We start from the raw sequence: 14,924 nt of genomic DNA, 5'->3' as shown, positions 1-14,924 counted from the left end.
GGCCAAAAACAGCCTCACTGGCAGTGGTAAAAATGTGTTGATGATAAACACTCCTGAATCACATTAGTCTCAACTTTTTGCTGATTGCTGTATAGAAATAATAACCACCATATAACTATCTTTCCTGTTCTGGAGGACCTGCATATTAGATGTTGGTTAATGTTTCACTCGAGTCTGCAGAGCAAACAGTGCTATCAAATGGAAACACACACTTGACCTCCGTGCACGGACTGGCTTACAGTATGGCTTTGTTATGGCATTTTTAGCATTCTTAGTGTTGTAGTGGCTAGTGTGCTTAATCAACTTAACCTGAGAAAAGGAAGATTCAGATAAAACAATATAGAAAATCAACACAGTATACGTTGAAAAGAAGCTCAAATGTGTAGCGATTTAAACTAATATGCAACTTTGTAGCTTTTGTAAGGTCATTTTAACACTTCACACACACTTAATTTTAAGACTTCTGCTTTTATGAGCTAGCAAAGGAAGTGACGGGAAAGTTTAGGTGTAACAAAGGCAGTAGCAGGGCTCGACAGTTCTTGGCCTTTGGTTGCCATCAGTGGCAACTAGGGATGGGAATCAAGAACCGGTTCCAGTTCAGAACCGGTTCCATATTGCTCCCTGTGTTTCACCAAGGACGAGGCTCAGCACACAGACGCAGTGAGCGGAGGGGAGACAGGTGAAGTAAACATTGCTCGAGTTGACGGCGACTCGTTACGTTATGTAATGCTGAAATTCAACCGTGGTGTTCTGTCGGGAGATGCCGTGAGTTAAACCAATGGTGAGTAATTTGTTAAGCTATGAGTAGAGGAAAAGTCAGCTAGCCGCTAGACTAATTTCTGCAGTGTTAAATGCCAATGCCTGCAACCAAAAGCTGATACCTGGTTGCCAGCCTGGCAACCACTTTTAAAAGTTAGTGTTGAGTCCTGAGTAGATTACACACTGACACACCACTGAGCCACCAGGATGTCTAAACTGCTGATCTGTAACAAAAAGGTTTATGGGAGAAGCATCATGGCACGGTAAACGTCACTTATCTCAGTTCACAGGCCTCAGATACAACACACACACACACACACACACACATACAGACACAAGAGCATACTGAAGCCTTGTGTGTAGAAGTCCATTTTACATAGATATGGGTGGCAAAATAACAGTGAATGGGGGTCAGAGACACAGAATGCCACTCCACCTCATCACCCCAGCTCTCTATTGATTGGCTGATCACAAGCATGAGGTCATCAGCTCCACCCCTGAGGCTGATGGGATAGCTTTTCTGTACAGTAATTCACAGGGGAGGGGTGGGTGTGTCCCCTCTGTGCCCCCTTTTTTAAATTCTGCTCTCTTTTCATTTCTGTCCACTCCAGACTCCTCAGAAACCTCTTGCTCAGCAAAGTTGCTGCACCCCCCCATTTTATCCAATCAGCATTTATCTCCTGGCTCTCTCACTTAAATCCATTTTTGCCCTCTCTTTCTCTTCTACTGGCTCTGTCTCTCCCTCCCTGTGGATCCACCGAGTACACTCCACATTCAAAGACAGAGAGTCATGTGACTAGAGCTGGATCGATACGAGTGCATCTTTTGCCATGCACTGTATAATGAGACTTACATAACATGGTTACACACAACTGCCACAGTCTTCCATTCTATCTGTTTATAATGCAAACACATAAAAATCTTGATTTCAGTCAGGAGAACCTGTTTTGTTTTTAAGATTTCCAGCAGCACATGATGGAGCAGCATGTACCAGGCAGTAATTTGATTACTTACTGCAGTTAAGGGGACCTTGGTTGCTGCCATAAACACTTTGTATCAGCTTGAATGCTTTTACTGTTGTTGCCTTAGCGCTATGCATCAGGTCATGTGTTTCCTTCGGCTGTAAATTGTTGCTCTAATGCACAACCAAAGAGGGGATCTAATGGCTCTTTCCTTCAACACATTATCCATTTTTCTCTTTTCCCAATAGGTTTATCTCAACCTCACTGACACCGACTCATGATATCATGGGTCTTATTTGTGGAACAAACAGTATGCTTAATACTAAGCATGTTAAATCCACCTTATGTAATCTTTATCTTATATCCTACTCGGCAGAATAAAACATTTTATCTCCCTGCTTGCCAGAGAAGAATTATTATATTCTAAAAGAATGGATATTATAATAAAGCCTGCAATTCATAGAGTCTACTAAACTAAACTTTTCCGCTAGCACCATCATTAGGTTGACATTTTTGTTTTTTAGTGAAATGTCTGATCAATTACTGGATGGATTAACATGGCATTTGTTACTGATATTCATGGTGCCCAGGGGATGAATCCTTAAGACTTTGATGGTCTCTTGACTCTTAATGTAGTGCCACCAGCAGGTTATCCTGAGAAATATCTTAACATCTACTAGATGGATTGACATACATTTTTTTCACAGACAGTAAAAACATGGACATGGTTTCCAGATGATGAATCATAATATCTTTGAAGATCACTTAACATTTCCTCTGTGTAAAAGACATTTTTGTTTTTGAGTTTAATGTCTCAATAACAATTGATTGGATAGTCATGCAATTTGGTACAGATGTTTCTGTTCCTAACAGGTTGATTGATTGTAATTATTTGTAATAACTTTGGTCATCCCTTAACATTTCATCTAGCAACATCATCAGGTCAAATGTGAATTTGTCCAATACTTTGGTTTATGATTTAATACCTACAAAATGTGTTTAGTGCTATTTAGCAAATGTATGCATGCTAACAGGCTAAACTAAAATGGTGAAGATGGTAAGTATTTTACCTGCTAAACATCAGCATGTTAGTATTGCCACTGTGAACATGTTAGCATGCTGACATTAGCATTTAGCTCAAAGCACTGCTGTGCTCAAAGTATAGCCTCACAGAACTGCATAGCGTGGCTTGTATAATTATATAAAACATAGAGTAGAAATCTGGAAATGTGTGAAGCTGTGCCCAGCAGGATTGAACTGATTAACTGATTAACTAAAATTATAGTTTCTTTTAATTATTTGATTGACTGACTAACTGACTGTTTCAGAACTACCATTGTTTGTGTGTAGGAGTGTCCATTTTTTGTGACTCAGTGTGAGTGTGTGGCAGTAATACAATAAACATGTCTTTGCTTATGCATATTATAAATGCTTGTTTAAGTGTTCTCATGCATGCAAATTCATGTGCACCTCTTGAGAGAGAGAGAATAAAATCAAAACACCCGAGACCTTTTCACAGCTTGTACACATCCTCGCAGTCTTCAGTCTAATAATTCCCTGATGCAATGAAACCAGAGGATGTCAAAGCGATGCATACGCTGAACTGTGTCCCAGTAGGAGGGTGGCTTTAAATAAAAAAGTCACATCTCATACACCTGTTAAAGAGCAGATGCCACATCAGAGCAATACTTGGCAGGAGGAGCAGGTATCGTTATTGGGCACACGAGACGCACTTGGCGTGGGCGCAGGTATGACTATACTGCTCACGCACATTAACTCACAGGTATACAAAACTCTCTCTCACACACTCACAGACCAACTCACACACACAAGATGTCTAACCCCTCTCCCTGGGAATGAAAGATATGGGTAGAGAATAGAAACAGAACCTTTTCCAGGGATGATCACACTGGCTACACAAAAGCCTTGACTGTTGATGATGTATAAAGGTCGGGGTTGTTGTCATGGGACTCCACTTACACTGAAGACTGAGGCTTCAATGAGACCGGGAGATATTTGTCAAACAGGCCACTGCTCTGACTCTTCAATGGTGAAAATAAACTCCAGAAAATGTTCACCCTGTATTTTTTGTGTTTACACAGAATACACCCACATGCACATACAGAAGCATGAATGAACACATACACACATAAACACAGTACCTGGAAGCTGCTATTTCCACTTTACTCCTGGCAATGGCTGCAGCCCTCTGTGCCCCCTCCACAGCCCGATCCACCTTCTCTTTGGTTTTAGGGTTCTTAAGAGGAATCAACTGCTTCCTTATTCCACGCACCAGCACGTTATTTTTGTACTTCCCTTCTTCTTTGGTGCCATCTGGGAAAACTGTGCACCCGTAACCATGGCGCTTGTTGTTAAGCCATTCTCCCTCATACTTCATCCCGTTGGATCTCTCTGAAACACCAAATCCATTGCGCTTGTCGTTCTTCCACTCGCCCATGTAGGTCTCAGTTGTGGTGGCATCCACATGGTCCTCTAGAGGAAAGTCCTCATCTGGCAGCTCGCCGTCACCGATGGATATGGTAGAGTTGGCATCACTGGAGCTGATGCGGCTCATGGCGGCATCACTGCGTGCAGAGCTGCGCTTGCTAGAGATTGAGGTCCGAGAGTCAGACTTACGCAACTGCCGGAGGCTGCCAAAGAGTGACCCCCGGCGGAACAGGCCCTTTTTCTTGCCAGTGACGACCTCGCTGTCTGAGTGGAAGTTAAGGACGAAGCCGCCGCGGCTGCCTGTCGGCGTGTCTGCAGGGGAGGAGAGGTCCTGGAGCACTGTGCCGTTGCTCTGCTCGGAGCGCAGGGAGGCCAAAGACGTGCGCAGAGGAGAGCGGATAACAGTGGCCATGCCATAGGGAACACTCTGACGCACACCGTAGCCATGCCGCATCCCACCCATCCACTGGCCTTGATAGGTACCTGCGGAACAGGTAGACATGGGTCAGTGAGTCATAATAGTCACAACTACTGTATACATCTGACCCTCTATAGTAGTGGTTCCCAACCTTTTTACTAGCCCCTTTAAATGAAGCAGTGTCTGCTTGTGACCTCTCATCACATGCTGCATATCTCAATGAGTTATGAGTAGTTCCACCAAAGAGTGAATTTTCCTTCTCAAATTGTTTCATTTGAATAATTGTGAGAAGCCTAAAGAGGTTAAAGTATCCAGTTCATCACAAGAAACAAGCAACGATTAGAGAAAAGTCATTAAAAAATACATTATTTTGTGTAGCAGAAGTATGTTTTGTTTTCTTTCCTATCCAGTACGTAAATCATCTGAGTTGCCTCAGATTCATCTTGTGACCCCTTAGAGGGGTTCTGACCCCAAGGTTGGGGACCACTGCTAAACAGGATGTAACAATGCAACACAGTATTGAAAAAATATTACCAATGCAAAAATGAATAGTGATTTATCTGTGCATGACACTTCTAACATAATTTATTTTGTTAAGTGTTTCAACATGTGATATTTAAAAAAAATGTATTACTCCCTTTTAGTCTCTAATTTGACATGCTGTATTTACCAGGTAAAGAAATAAGTGTATGAAATAATGTAAGTTAACAAGACTTTGAAACTGTAACTAACTAGACCATCTGTTACAAACAGCTTTTTTTCCCAGAAAGATCTCTGACATTTCATATTAGAAGACACAGTATATTCTATTTTTATATGCTCAGAATGACCCTATGTTTAATAGCGCTATTAACATTCTCTATTACCCATCAGCTCCAAGAAGAGACAGCGATGGCTGGTACCATAAAGTACAATCAGAAGTGGTCTCACAATGATTTTAAGAAGCAATCGTGTATTAAAAGGGCTGCTCGTGTGTGTGTTTGCTTTTGTGCACAGTCTGTTTGTCTCACCGGGCCCACTTCCAAAAAGGGGCTGTCTTTTATCTAAATCAATTGAAAGAGTGTATAAGCCTTGAAAATGTCTGCAGTGTGGGATTTGCACAAACTATCTGAGAAAGACAAAAAACAAAACAAAAACAATTTAAAGTGCTCGTCATGGTTGAGTCCTTAAGGTGAGTGTTTGCACCAACACCAAGGATAACAGCTGATTATTTGAAGATATGTATGTCTGAAAAGCTAAACCTGTTTTTTTACCAATCATAGTTACAGTGAGTTTGTACTTATTTTGGTACTTGTGGCAATATTCACAAGCTTTCTCTTTTTCCTCTGTTGTACACCTTGTATTTTGCTGGCCAGATATTCTCTATATCAGCACTAAGACCTTGAAGCAGCATTACATATGGGAACAAAGAGGAGCCTTGCTATAGGGGTGCAGCGTATGTCAGCCAATGAAATGTTTTCTCTCTTTCCCCTCAGATCTGGGACTGTGAGCATAACTAACTCAATCACAGAGATTTGATTAAGGTACTGATACTGAGGATCACTTGGGATAAATGTGAATCACTCAGCTAGGAGCCTATTTTCAGGCAGCCACTAACTCCCCCACTGACAGTAGGCACATTCACCACCAGCCGTTTGCCTCTGAAGGCAGGGAATTGCTATGAGTCACATAATGAGAGGAATACTTCATTAATCCCATTTGTGCTGCTGAGCCCAATGAGCATGTGTTGGCCTACTGTAGCTTCTTCAGATCATCATATTACAATCTCATTGACCAATACAATGAAACAAGCAATAATGGTCAGATTCTAAAAGAAAATGATATACTAGCCAGGGCAGGAGTTTAGATGGATAAACAGTGTGAGATTAACAGGCTGGCTCTGCGCTGCAGTTCAAATCGGTGACCCTGCAGATCAAGTTATCAGGATGTTGCAGGGTCAGACAGCCAGATGTTCTGTAGATCCTCTAGGATCAGCTGATTTCCCAAGCCCAGCCCTCTGTAACCGTTGTATGTGGCATTTATTCTGCACCATAAGGCCTCCGTAAGGGGAGATGATGCTCACAAATCACCCAACAACTTGGATGTTTTATAACCAGAAAGGACTGCCTGTAATAGGCCTTCTGCAAAGCACTTTTATTTGTGGGCCTATCAGTATGTTCCCTCCCTGATCAAACAGATCTCTAGACAATATTTGAACACACCACTGATTAGTGAGCTCAAAGCTCTGAGAGAGAGTCTCTCACTTTCAGCACGTCTATGACTTAACATGGCTGAATGCATAGATGATAAATATATTTGTGTATTTTCAGCACTGTGTAAAGGTCTATCTTAAGTTTGCAAAGTTATATATAAATTAGAAAATGCGTCCATCTGTAGTTTTCACTGCAGATGTGCCTGTTTTGTGGGTTTTCTAGAATCAAGTGTCAGTGTCTTGACACCTGCAGAGTGACTTCTATTGAAAGTATCATTTTCTCGAGAAATAGGATTAAACAATTTCATTTTCATTGGAAATGTTGGCATTTGTGCAAAAGATACACTCTTGAAGAGGTGTGTTATTGCTGTGAGGGTTCAAATGTGAAAATGACAGAGAAGTAGGTGATAGTCTGGCTATAATTGGCTCCAAACAACAGACTGATTTGCTGTGATTTCCAAACTCTTTCTAGCTGGGGCATGTTGCCACTGAGCTGGCAACAGGAGTCACTCTTCTCCCACTGTCATATGAGGAGCAACCGGTAGTTGCCAAATTAGATGTGCATTGGAATAAGAGAAGAACCATTATCTTAAACTGTGTCCAACAAGTTAACATTACCAGGGCATTACCAAGTCATAGTTTTCGGGGGGTAAATGATGATCTGCTTTACCACGGTGCGCAGTGCGCAATCTCCGCTTAAACTCAGATCACATGGAGATCCATTAGCCTCCCTCAGTTTGAGTCTGAGCATCCTCACAAACACAGGCTACACACACATCATCAGTCACAGCCGTTAAAGCGACACACACGTTAAACAAACATTGGGCCATCTTTATAAGGCAAGGTTTCTTACCGCCATCGCCATAGGTTTCGATCCCATATCCATCCTGCAGCCCGTTGCTCCAGGTACCGTCGTATCTAGCAGGTGTGTTGTGGCTTTGCCGGACACCGTACCGACCCTTAAAACCGTGACTCCACTCTCCGCGGTAGATCCATTTTCCTTTATTCTCCACGCCGAGCCCATGCCGCTTCCCCTGGGACCAGTAGCCCTTGTAGGTATTCCCGCTGGGCCAGGTGTACACCCCTACTATCTCAAAGCCGTGCGACCAGGACCCGGCGTACTCGCCCTGGCCCTTGGGTCCGGTGCAGATGCCGTGTCCGTGGGCTTTGCCATCCTCCCACCCCCCGCAGTAAGTGCCACCGTCGTCGAAGTCAAACCTTCCGCCCGTCATTCAGATATAGGCTGGAAATAAAGCAGATCGTGCGCTGCTGCAGACTCAGGCGTCTCCAGGACCGAGGATGGGGGATCTAGGACCGGTGGTGAGATGAAAGGATGAGCCAACAAGATGATGACTAGAGGAACACAAAATAGGAGGGTGAGCATAGAGGATAGTGCTCCCAAACACTGACATGCAATACAAAAGGCATGCGTAATGGTAAGTGTAAAGGTATGAATGGTGGGCGTCATTTACCGGAGGCGCACGCCGGGTTCTCCGTTGTGTGTTGCTCGTCTCCCCCCTCTCACCCACTGATCACAGAGGGAGAGAGAGAGGCGTCGAGTCCCTGCTAAGGAAAGACACTGGGCCAATCGCAACGTCACGCCACAGGGACCTCCCACTCTCTCTCTCCCGCCTCAGTGAATAGCCTGAACTCAGCACCTCTACATCTTTGCAAATCCCGCAATACATCTGAAAGACGCGCCTCACTTTACAGGTGTGCATTCCCACATTACAATTTCCCATAATACCATCAGAATTATAGTATTTTTCTGCGATTATAATAGTAAGTCTATGATGACTTATTATAATTATATTTCTTATTTATATCTTATCGCCCATAATAATATCCCTATGACCTATTTTATGAGGTGATAATACATACTAGGAAACTGTATATAGCTCTATTAAGTTTTAGATATCATATTTTTACAACACGTAGTATCACTAATACTCCTGTGTGATTCGTGTCAGGTGTCTGTTGTGTGTTTCTCAAATAACTATTTTTCATAGTATCATAATATTATTATTTCTACTATACATATATGACAGCTAAAACACAATTTTTGTTTGCAGTGAGTGGGTGCAAAAAGTTGTTGGTAATGATTGCAAAGGCCCATGTGACTTCAAAATGACCCCATAAGTATATAAGAAAAATCTTAAACATTTTAGTCAGTGACATAATTTAGTCAATGCATCATAATTCATTCCCTCTCTAAAACTTACATAAAATGAAGGACTTTTTTTTAAAGCATCACTTTATGTGAAACTCGTGGCCTTTAATAAGACCACTTTCTGTATCAGGGCTGCCCAAAAATCAGCTTGTGAAGAACAACAGTAGTTTACACATTGAAGGAATAGATAACAGCGACCTCTGCTGTCCACATGCATGCGTTTACTGCACAGCTGGAATAGTATGATACAGTAAAGGGTTGAGTTGTGTAGTGTGAAAAGTGTAGTCATGTGTAGTCTTACTTTGTGAATTTGTATAGCTACTTACTTACATTTTAATTTTTAATGGCCTATGGGTAACATATATAGTCTAGCCTACAGTAAAACTACTACAACTACTATCAACAACAAGTACGACGACAACACGAAGGAGCAGAAGAAAGAAAAGAAGAAGAAAAGGCATAGGCTTAAATTAATTGTAAATATCTTATATCGCAAAATAAATGTATATTTTTTTCCACAGTTTGTACGAAATTCTATCAAAAGGAAGAAGCAGGATTTATGTTTCACTCCGAGCCAGTAGGGGGTGTATTTTGTTGACTGTGATGTGGTGCGCTGCCTTCACTTGTCCCCTAAAATACTAACAGATAAAATGGCGTCCGATAACAGCCCTGAATACCGAGATGAGAAAGCAGCTCTTATAGAGACGAGCTCAGAACAAGATGTAACGTTACATCAGCAATGTGGTACAGTTGCAAAACAAAGCGAATCCAAATTAACGCTTTATCACTGGACGCAGTCTTTCAATTCTCAGAAGGTGAGTGGCTTTACGTTTCAGCACCACAATTCAGTGGACAGCTCCTCATCAGAGGTTTGAATAGATATCTAGTAAAATCTTTCTGGTGTTATAATGCTTGTCAGGAATACAGTAGATCTTTAGACATCCTAGTTACCTGGGGTTACTGCCTTCACTTCTGTTGGTCAAATCTGTTGTCTCCTCAAAGAAGCCCACTGACCATACAATTCGTACATTATTGCAAAAATACTCCCTGTTATCTGTTCTGGTCTTATATCTGGTCACAACTGGAAGAAGATCTGGAAATTAAAAGTGTCTTTAAGGATCATTCATCTGTATTATCCCTCCAAAGTCTGTCTACAATGGTGCCATTTATTTGTATATATATATCCCAACATGCTGACTGTTGGTACTGTTTGGTACTAATTATTCCTCTGTTAAAGACAATGAGTACAATATTTTTAATTTGATTTTCCTTCACATTCATAAATCTACGTGCTTCAGTCGTCATCATTCTTAGTCTTTGAAAGTGATTTCAAGCCCTACATTAAAACAATTTTGTACTCTTTAACTAAATCCTGTAAAACACTAAATTTATGTACTTTAATTGATATATATTTTGTATTCTTATCCAATGTGTTGTCACTGTGATAGCTGCGGTTGTTGTTCCAGTGCATAGCTTCAAGAGCGCAAAAAAAGATTCAATTATTCATAGTTCCACAGGTATAAGCACACAGATATCTAAACTTCTATCGACAGTCACAGTTGTTTGTTTTGCAGGTGCGTCTGGCCATAGCAGAGAAAGGTTTGCGCTGTGAGGAGTACAATGTGAGCCTACCGCTCAGTGAACACAACGAGCCTTGGTTCATGCGTCTGAATCCCACTGGGGAGGTGCCGGTCCTGGTCCACAATGACAACGTCATCTGTGATCCAACACAGATCATGGACTACCTGGAGCAGAATTTTAATGGTGAGATGGTGGGACTAAATAAAGACAGTTTGGCAGCCCCAAACTCTCACTAACTGTTAATACAGGGCAGGGCTGGATAGGTACAAGGTGGGCTCCATTCAACTGAGTTTCCTACTTGTTTTGGTACATTGTTTTCCTCTTTCAGCATTTTCTGTTGAATTTTTGGTTTTAAATTAAATGTAATTTTTTTTGTTTTGATTTGTTGTAGATTTTGTATTGTGCATTTGTTGATTTTCAATCATTCATTCATTTTTTTATTTTATTTTCCATTTTCTTTTGGTTTGCACTGATCAATGATAGCTTTGTTCTAAAGGTTTCATCCCGTCACCTTAAAAGGAGAGAAAATCTGGTAAGCATGAAACTATTTAAGCTAATGAAAAATGTGTGTTTAAATTCCCGCTGTTAAATTAAACATTAAAAAAAAAACCTTTTATTAACCCTAACCCACATTTATTCTCCCATATGCAAGTTAACACTGTATAAAACACTTGTTCTTTTAACCAGGATTCTTAATTGGCTGTGGCAGAAATCACTTTGATTCACCTCTGTTTTATTTGGAGAGAGAAAAGTTGTAAGGAAACAAAGTGACACCTTACATCATTGCTCCTTCCTTTTCACGACTTGTTTGTCTCCAGAGGGCACTCCCAAGCTGATCCCTGAAGAGGGCAGTACATACTATCTCAGAGTGCAGCACTACAGGGAGCTGCTTGACTCACTACAGATGGATGCCTACACCCATGGCTGCATCCTCCACCCTGAGATCACGGTGGATTCCCACATACCTGCATATGCTGCCACATGTATACGCAGTAAGACACACTGTGTTGCACTCGAGTAGCCTAGTTTTATACAGCATTGTTCCTACAGCATTTACACACACACACACACACACACACACACACATTTTATTTATTTATATTTACACATTTATATTTACTTTTAATGTGAAAATGAAAGGAAAGGCGTAGCACAGAGACACACTGACACGCAGACACACACAATCTGATATTATCATAATGGACTCTGAAATGATTAATTTCCACAGTAAAATAAATAATGAAACGGTAGAATTCATTGTCTCTAACATGATGCTGTGTGTTTGTGTGACAGCACAGATCGGAAACACACAAACTGAGCTGAAGAAACTGGCAGAGCAGAACCCAGAGCTTAAAGATGCTTATGTAGCAAAACAGAGGCGCTTGAAAGTAAGTAAAGTAAGCAGGGTGATTTACACTGGATGTTGTACCCTCCAAGAGCCATGCTGCCCGCCCTACAAAGACAAAATGCAACAACTAACACTACATGCTTCTAAATTGCGAAGTCTGGACTTTTTGGAATCAGTTTTCCCATAATACTGAATTCTGGCTTTTTATTGCCGCCCATGACTCTGGGACCCATGTCACTCTTACTGCACTCTCTGCCATAGAGACAAAGCTAACTAGACAGCTAAAACAAGAAGAGAATGATATCAAATGTTAGCTAGCTAGTTACGGTTGCCACGGCTAGCCTTAGCGTAAGCTAAGACTGAATTTACTTACTAATTTCCCCCCAGATACGCTGTTATCTGTAATAGGAAAAATCCCTTTTGATGAACCACCATCTAGGCAATTCAGTTTGTTATTCCACATAACTAAATGAGACCGTAGCTAAGTCATGATGGAAAACAAAAAACAAACTAAACTCCTGTTAAAGCTAACTTATGCTAGCTAAGTAAAGTAGCAATAACTGCCATCTCATCTTTTGACTCTAGTGGAATTCATTCATTTGGTGTGGCTAAACTTTAAATCACACATTTAAATATACTAAATTGTATTGTATCAACTTTAATGTATTACATTGATTTCATTACTATTAATAGTAGATGGACAGGCAAACACCTAGTAAAACAGATACATTTAATCCCTATAAACTATGGTCTGTAAATAATCAAAATAAAGTTTATTTTCTTGAACAAACTACAGTTTAAAGAACACATTTGTTAGTAGATGCCACAGAGTGCAGTATGAGCATTTTTGGGTATTAAGTAGATTTTATGGCAATGATTTATTGGCAAAATAGTTGGCCTAAAAAAGGCATAACAACCTTTCTATGCTTTGGCAGCCAGCCTGAAAATAATTTTTTTTTTTTTGCATGATTCTCTGCCTACAATATGTAATAGAAGTAAATGTGCACTAATGCATTTATATATAAAAATGTTTCTGCAGTCCAAGTTGTTTGACCATGACAACATGAAGTACTTGAAGAAGCTTCTGGATGAATTGGAGAGTGTGATGGACCAGGTTGAGACAGAGCTACAGAGGAGGGTGGAAGAAACACCAGGTACACGACCACAGTAGCTTGTCACTTAGCAACCACTTTACCATTAATTGACACACAATAAAAGACACAATTACATTTTTATGACTGTAATAATATGAACACATGTGCCAGTGGTGACTCTTGCAGCACAATTAAAGTTTGATGGCAGTAGCATTTTGAATGTCATGTTGTTCTTATGTACTCCATGTCTCCTTTTCTATCCTCTACCAGAAGAAGGCAGTCAGTCCTGGCTGTGTGGTGAGTTCTTCAGCATGGCCGATGTCTCTCTGGCAGTCACCTTACACCGCCTCAAGTTCCTCGGCCTCTCCCGCCGCTACTGGGGCAACGGTAACCGTGTGAACCTGGAAACATACTATGAGCGTGTGGTGGAGCGCCCAGCCTTTAGGAGAGTGCTGGGCCATGTCAACAACATCCTGATCTCTGCTGTGCTTCCTGTGGCGTTTCGCGTGGCCAGGAAGAACGCACCGGTTATTGTTGGCACCACTCTGTTGATAGGTGTTCTAGGAGGAGCTACATACCTTGCTTTTCTTTACATGAAGAAGAGGCTGACTGTCCTCAGCTGAGGGAGTTTGAGTTGCTTTGGGACTGAATTGGGGATTGGGAGGTAGATAAACACAGAAAAATATGAGAAATGTCACCTACATCATAATTTAAATTGTGTAAAGTTAAAGTACGTAGAGGGATTTTATCATCCAGCAGGCATCAGTAATATGTAATTGAAACAAACCTTAACTGTCTTGTTTTCTGTGTTGCTGGTTGCACAAAATGCACTTTTAACCATCCTCAATATATGACTGCTGCATTACATGACAAAAGACTGACTTGAAGGACCATACTGGTATTTTTACATATTTTTGCCATTTGTTAAAAATCTATGTTCTATCTATGTTACGGAAGCAGGTTTGAATAAATTAGATGTCAAAAGATGAAATAAAAATTGGCTGACTATTTTTTAGCTGGGCAGTGTGTTTTTACAATCCATATAATATCACATGAATGTAACATTCCTCTCTGACAAAATTGAAAATACATGTCCAAAAATTTTGACTTTTGACTGTACACCATGCAATTGTAGCATAACTTTGACACAAATATACAAAGTACAAAGTAATGGACAACAAATTTAAAAATTCAAAAAAGGAGTAGTTTATAAAGTCATACTAACATAAGGCATACTTGAATTATAGTAAATAGGCCAAAATGTGGAAAAACACCAGTATGGTCAGACATCTTTATGTTTACTTAAATCACTATTAAGAGCCTATGTTTTGCCTAATATGTGCTCTGTCATTTATATTTTCTTCGTCCATATTTGCATGTTAGAAATTAAAAAATGTACACTAGAAGCCCACAGCCTGCTTTCTGTGACCAAGTCTGCCAGCATTTAACAAACTGATCTGCTCAGCAGTTCACATACTGTGTGTCAAAACTACAACTGACAAAGGCTCTGTAGGAACTCCCTGTCATCACGCCTGCGCTCATGTCTTACTGTATGACTGATGGATAATTATTTGAAGTATTCTCTATGCAGTTAAATGAATGCTTTTCCAATCTCATTTACATCTTCTTCAGACCATCATATCCAACATCTGTCTGAAATTAAACTGCTTGCAAACAATCTGCAGTGTTTCCTGTCAATCAAATATAATTGAGAATGGCAGTAAAAATTCACAACTCTGCATCGTTTAAAAGATCACGTATCTTAAAGGTTTAGGATTTCATTGGGAAAGACTGCTAATCACATTCCCCAGGGTCTGGATGTAAGTCAACATCTACAGTAATTCGTTTGCCAAGTCAGAACCTCCAGGCCAACACTGACATTTAACATATGCTCAGCTTTAATTTAAACTCCTCCTCATGTGAGCTCAGCCTCACATAAAACAGACACATAGA

At 40.7% G+C, this 14,924-nt stretch overlaps 2 protein-coding genes across 4 annotated transcripts in view; one reads left to right on the top strand and one right to left on the bottom strand.

The window, feature by feature from the left end:
• The window catches only part of jph1a (junctophilin 1a), a 34,443-nt gene extending 26,054 nt beyond the window's left edge, over positions 1-8,389 (bottom strand). The window contains exons 1-3 of one of the 2 annotated variants that reach the window (XM_044176896.1): positions 8,251-8,389; positions 7,632-8,131; positions 3,884-4,652 (exon numbers count right to left, since the gene is read on the bottom strand). In XM_044176896.1, coding sequence (XP_044032831.1) covers positions 3,884-4,652; positions 7,632-8,010 — 1,148 coding nt within the window. In that variant the 5' untranslated portion in view covers positions 8,011-8,131; positions 8,251-8,389. The remainder of the gene's footprint in view (positions 1-3,883; positions 4,653-7,631; positions 8,132-8,250) is intronic. The other variant, XM_044176897.1, reaches the window with a different exon arrangement.
• Positions 8,390-9,562: 1,173 nt separating this feature from the next.
• On the top strand, positions 9,563-14,649 carry gdap1 (ganglioside induced differentiation associated protein 1). 2 transcript variants are annotated; one of them, XM_044176899.1, is made up of 6 exons: positions 9,563-9,763; positions 10,523-10,712; positions 11,348-11,521; positions 11,823-11,917; positions 12,917-13,031; positions 13,245-14,649. In XM_044176899.1, the coding sequence occupies exons 1-6, from the start codon at positions 9,599-9,601 to the stop codon at positions 13,592-13,594; spliced, it is 1,089 nt and encodes a 362-aa protein (XP_044032834.1). In that variant the 5' UTR covers positions 9,563-9,598; the 3' UTR covers positions 13,595-14,649. The 2 variants fall into 2 exon arrangements, with proteins under 2 accessions (XP_044032834.1, XP_044032833.1); XM_044176898.1 differs by having other exon boundaries at positions 13,242-14,649.
• The last annotated feature ends 275 nt before the right edge of the window (positions 14,650-14,924 follow it).

This window comes from Siniperca chuatsi, linkage group LG19, assembly GCF_020085105.1.
Source record: "Siniperca chuatsi isolate FFG_IHB_CAS linkage group LG19, ASM2008510v1, whole genome shotgun sequence".
Lineage (NCBI taxonomy): Eukaryota > Metazoa > Chordata > Actinopteri > Centrarchiformes > Sinipercidae > Siniperca > Siniperca chuatsi.
This window is presented reverse-complemented; position numbering and strand designations above follow the sequence as displayed.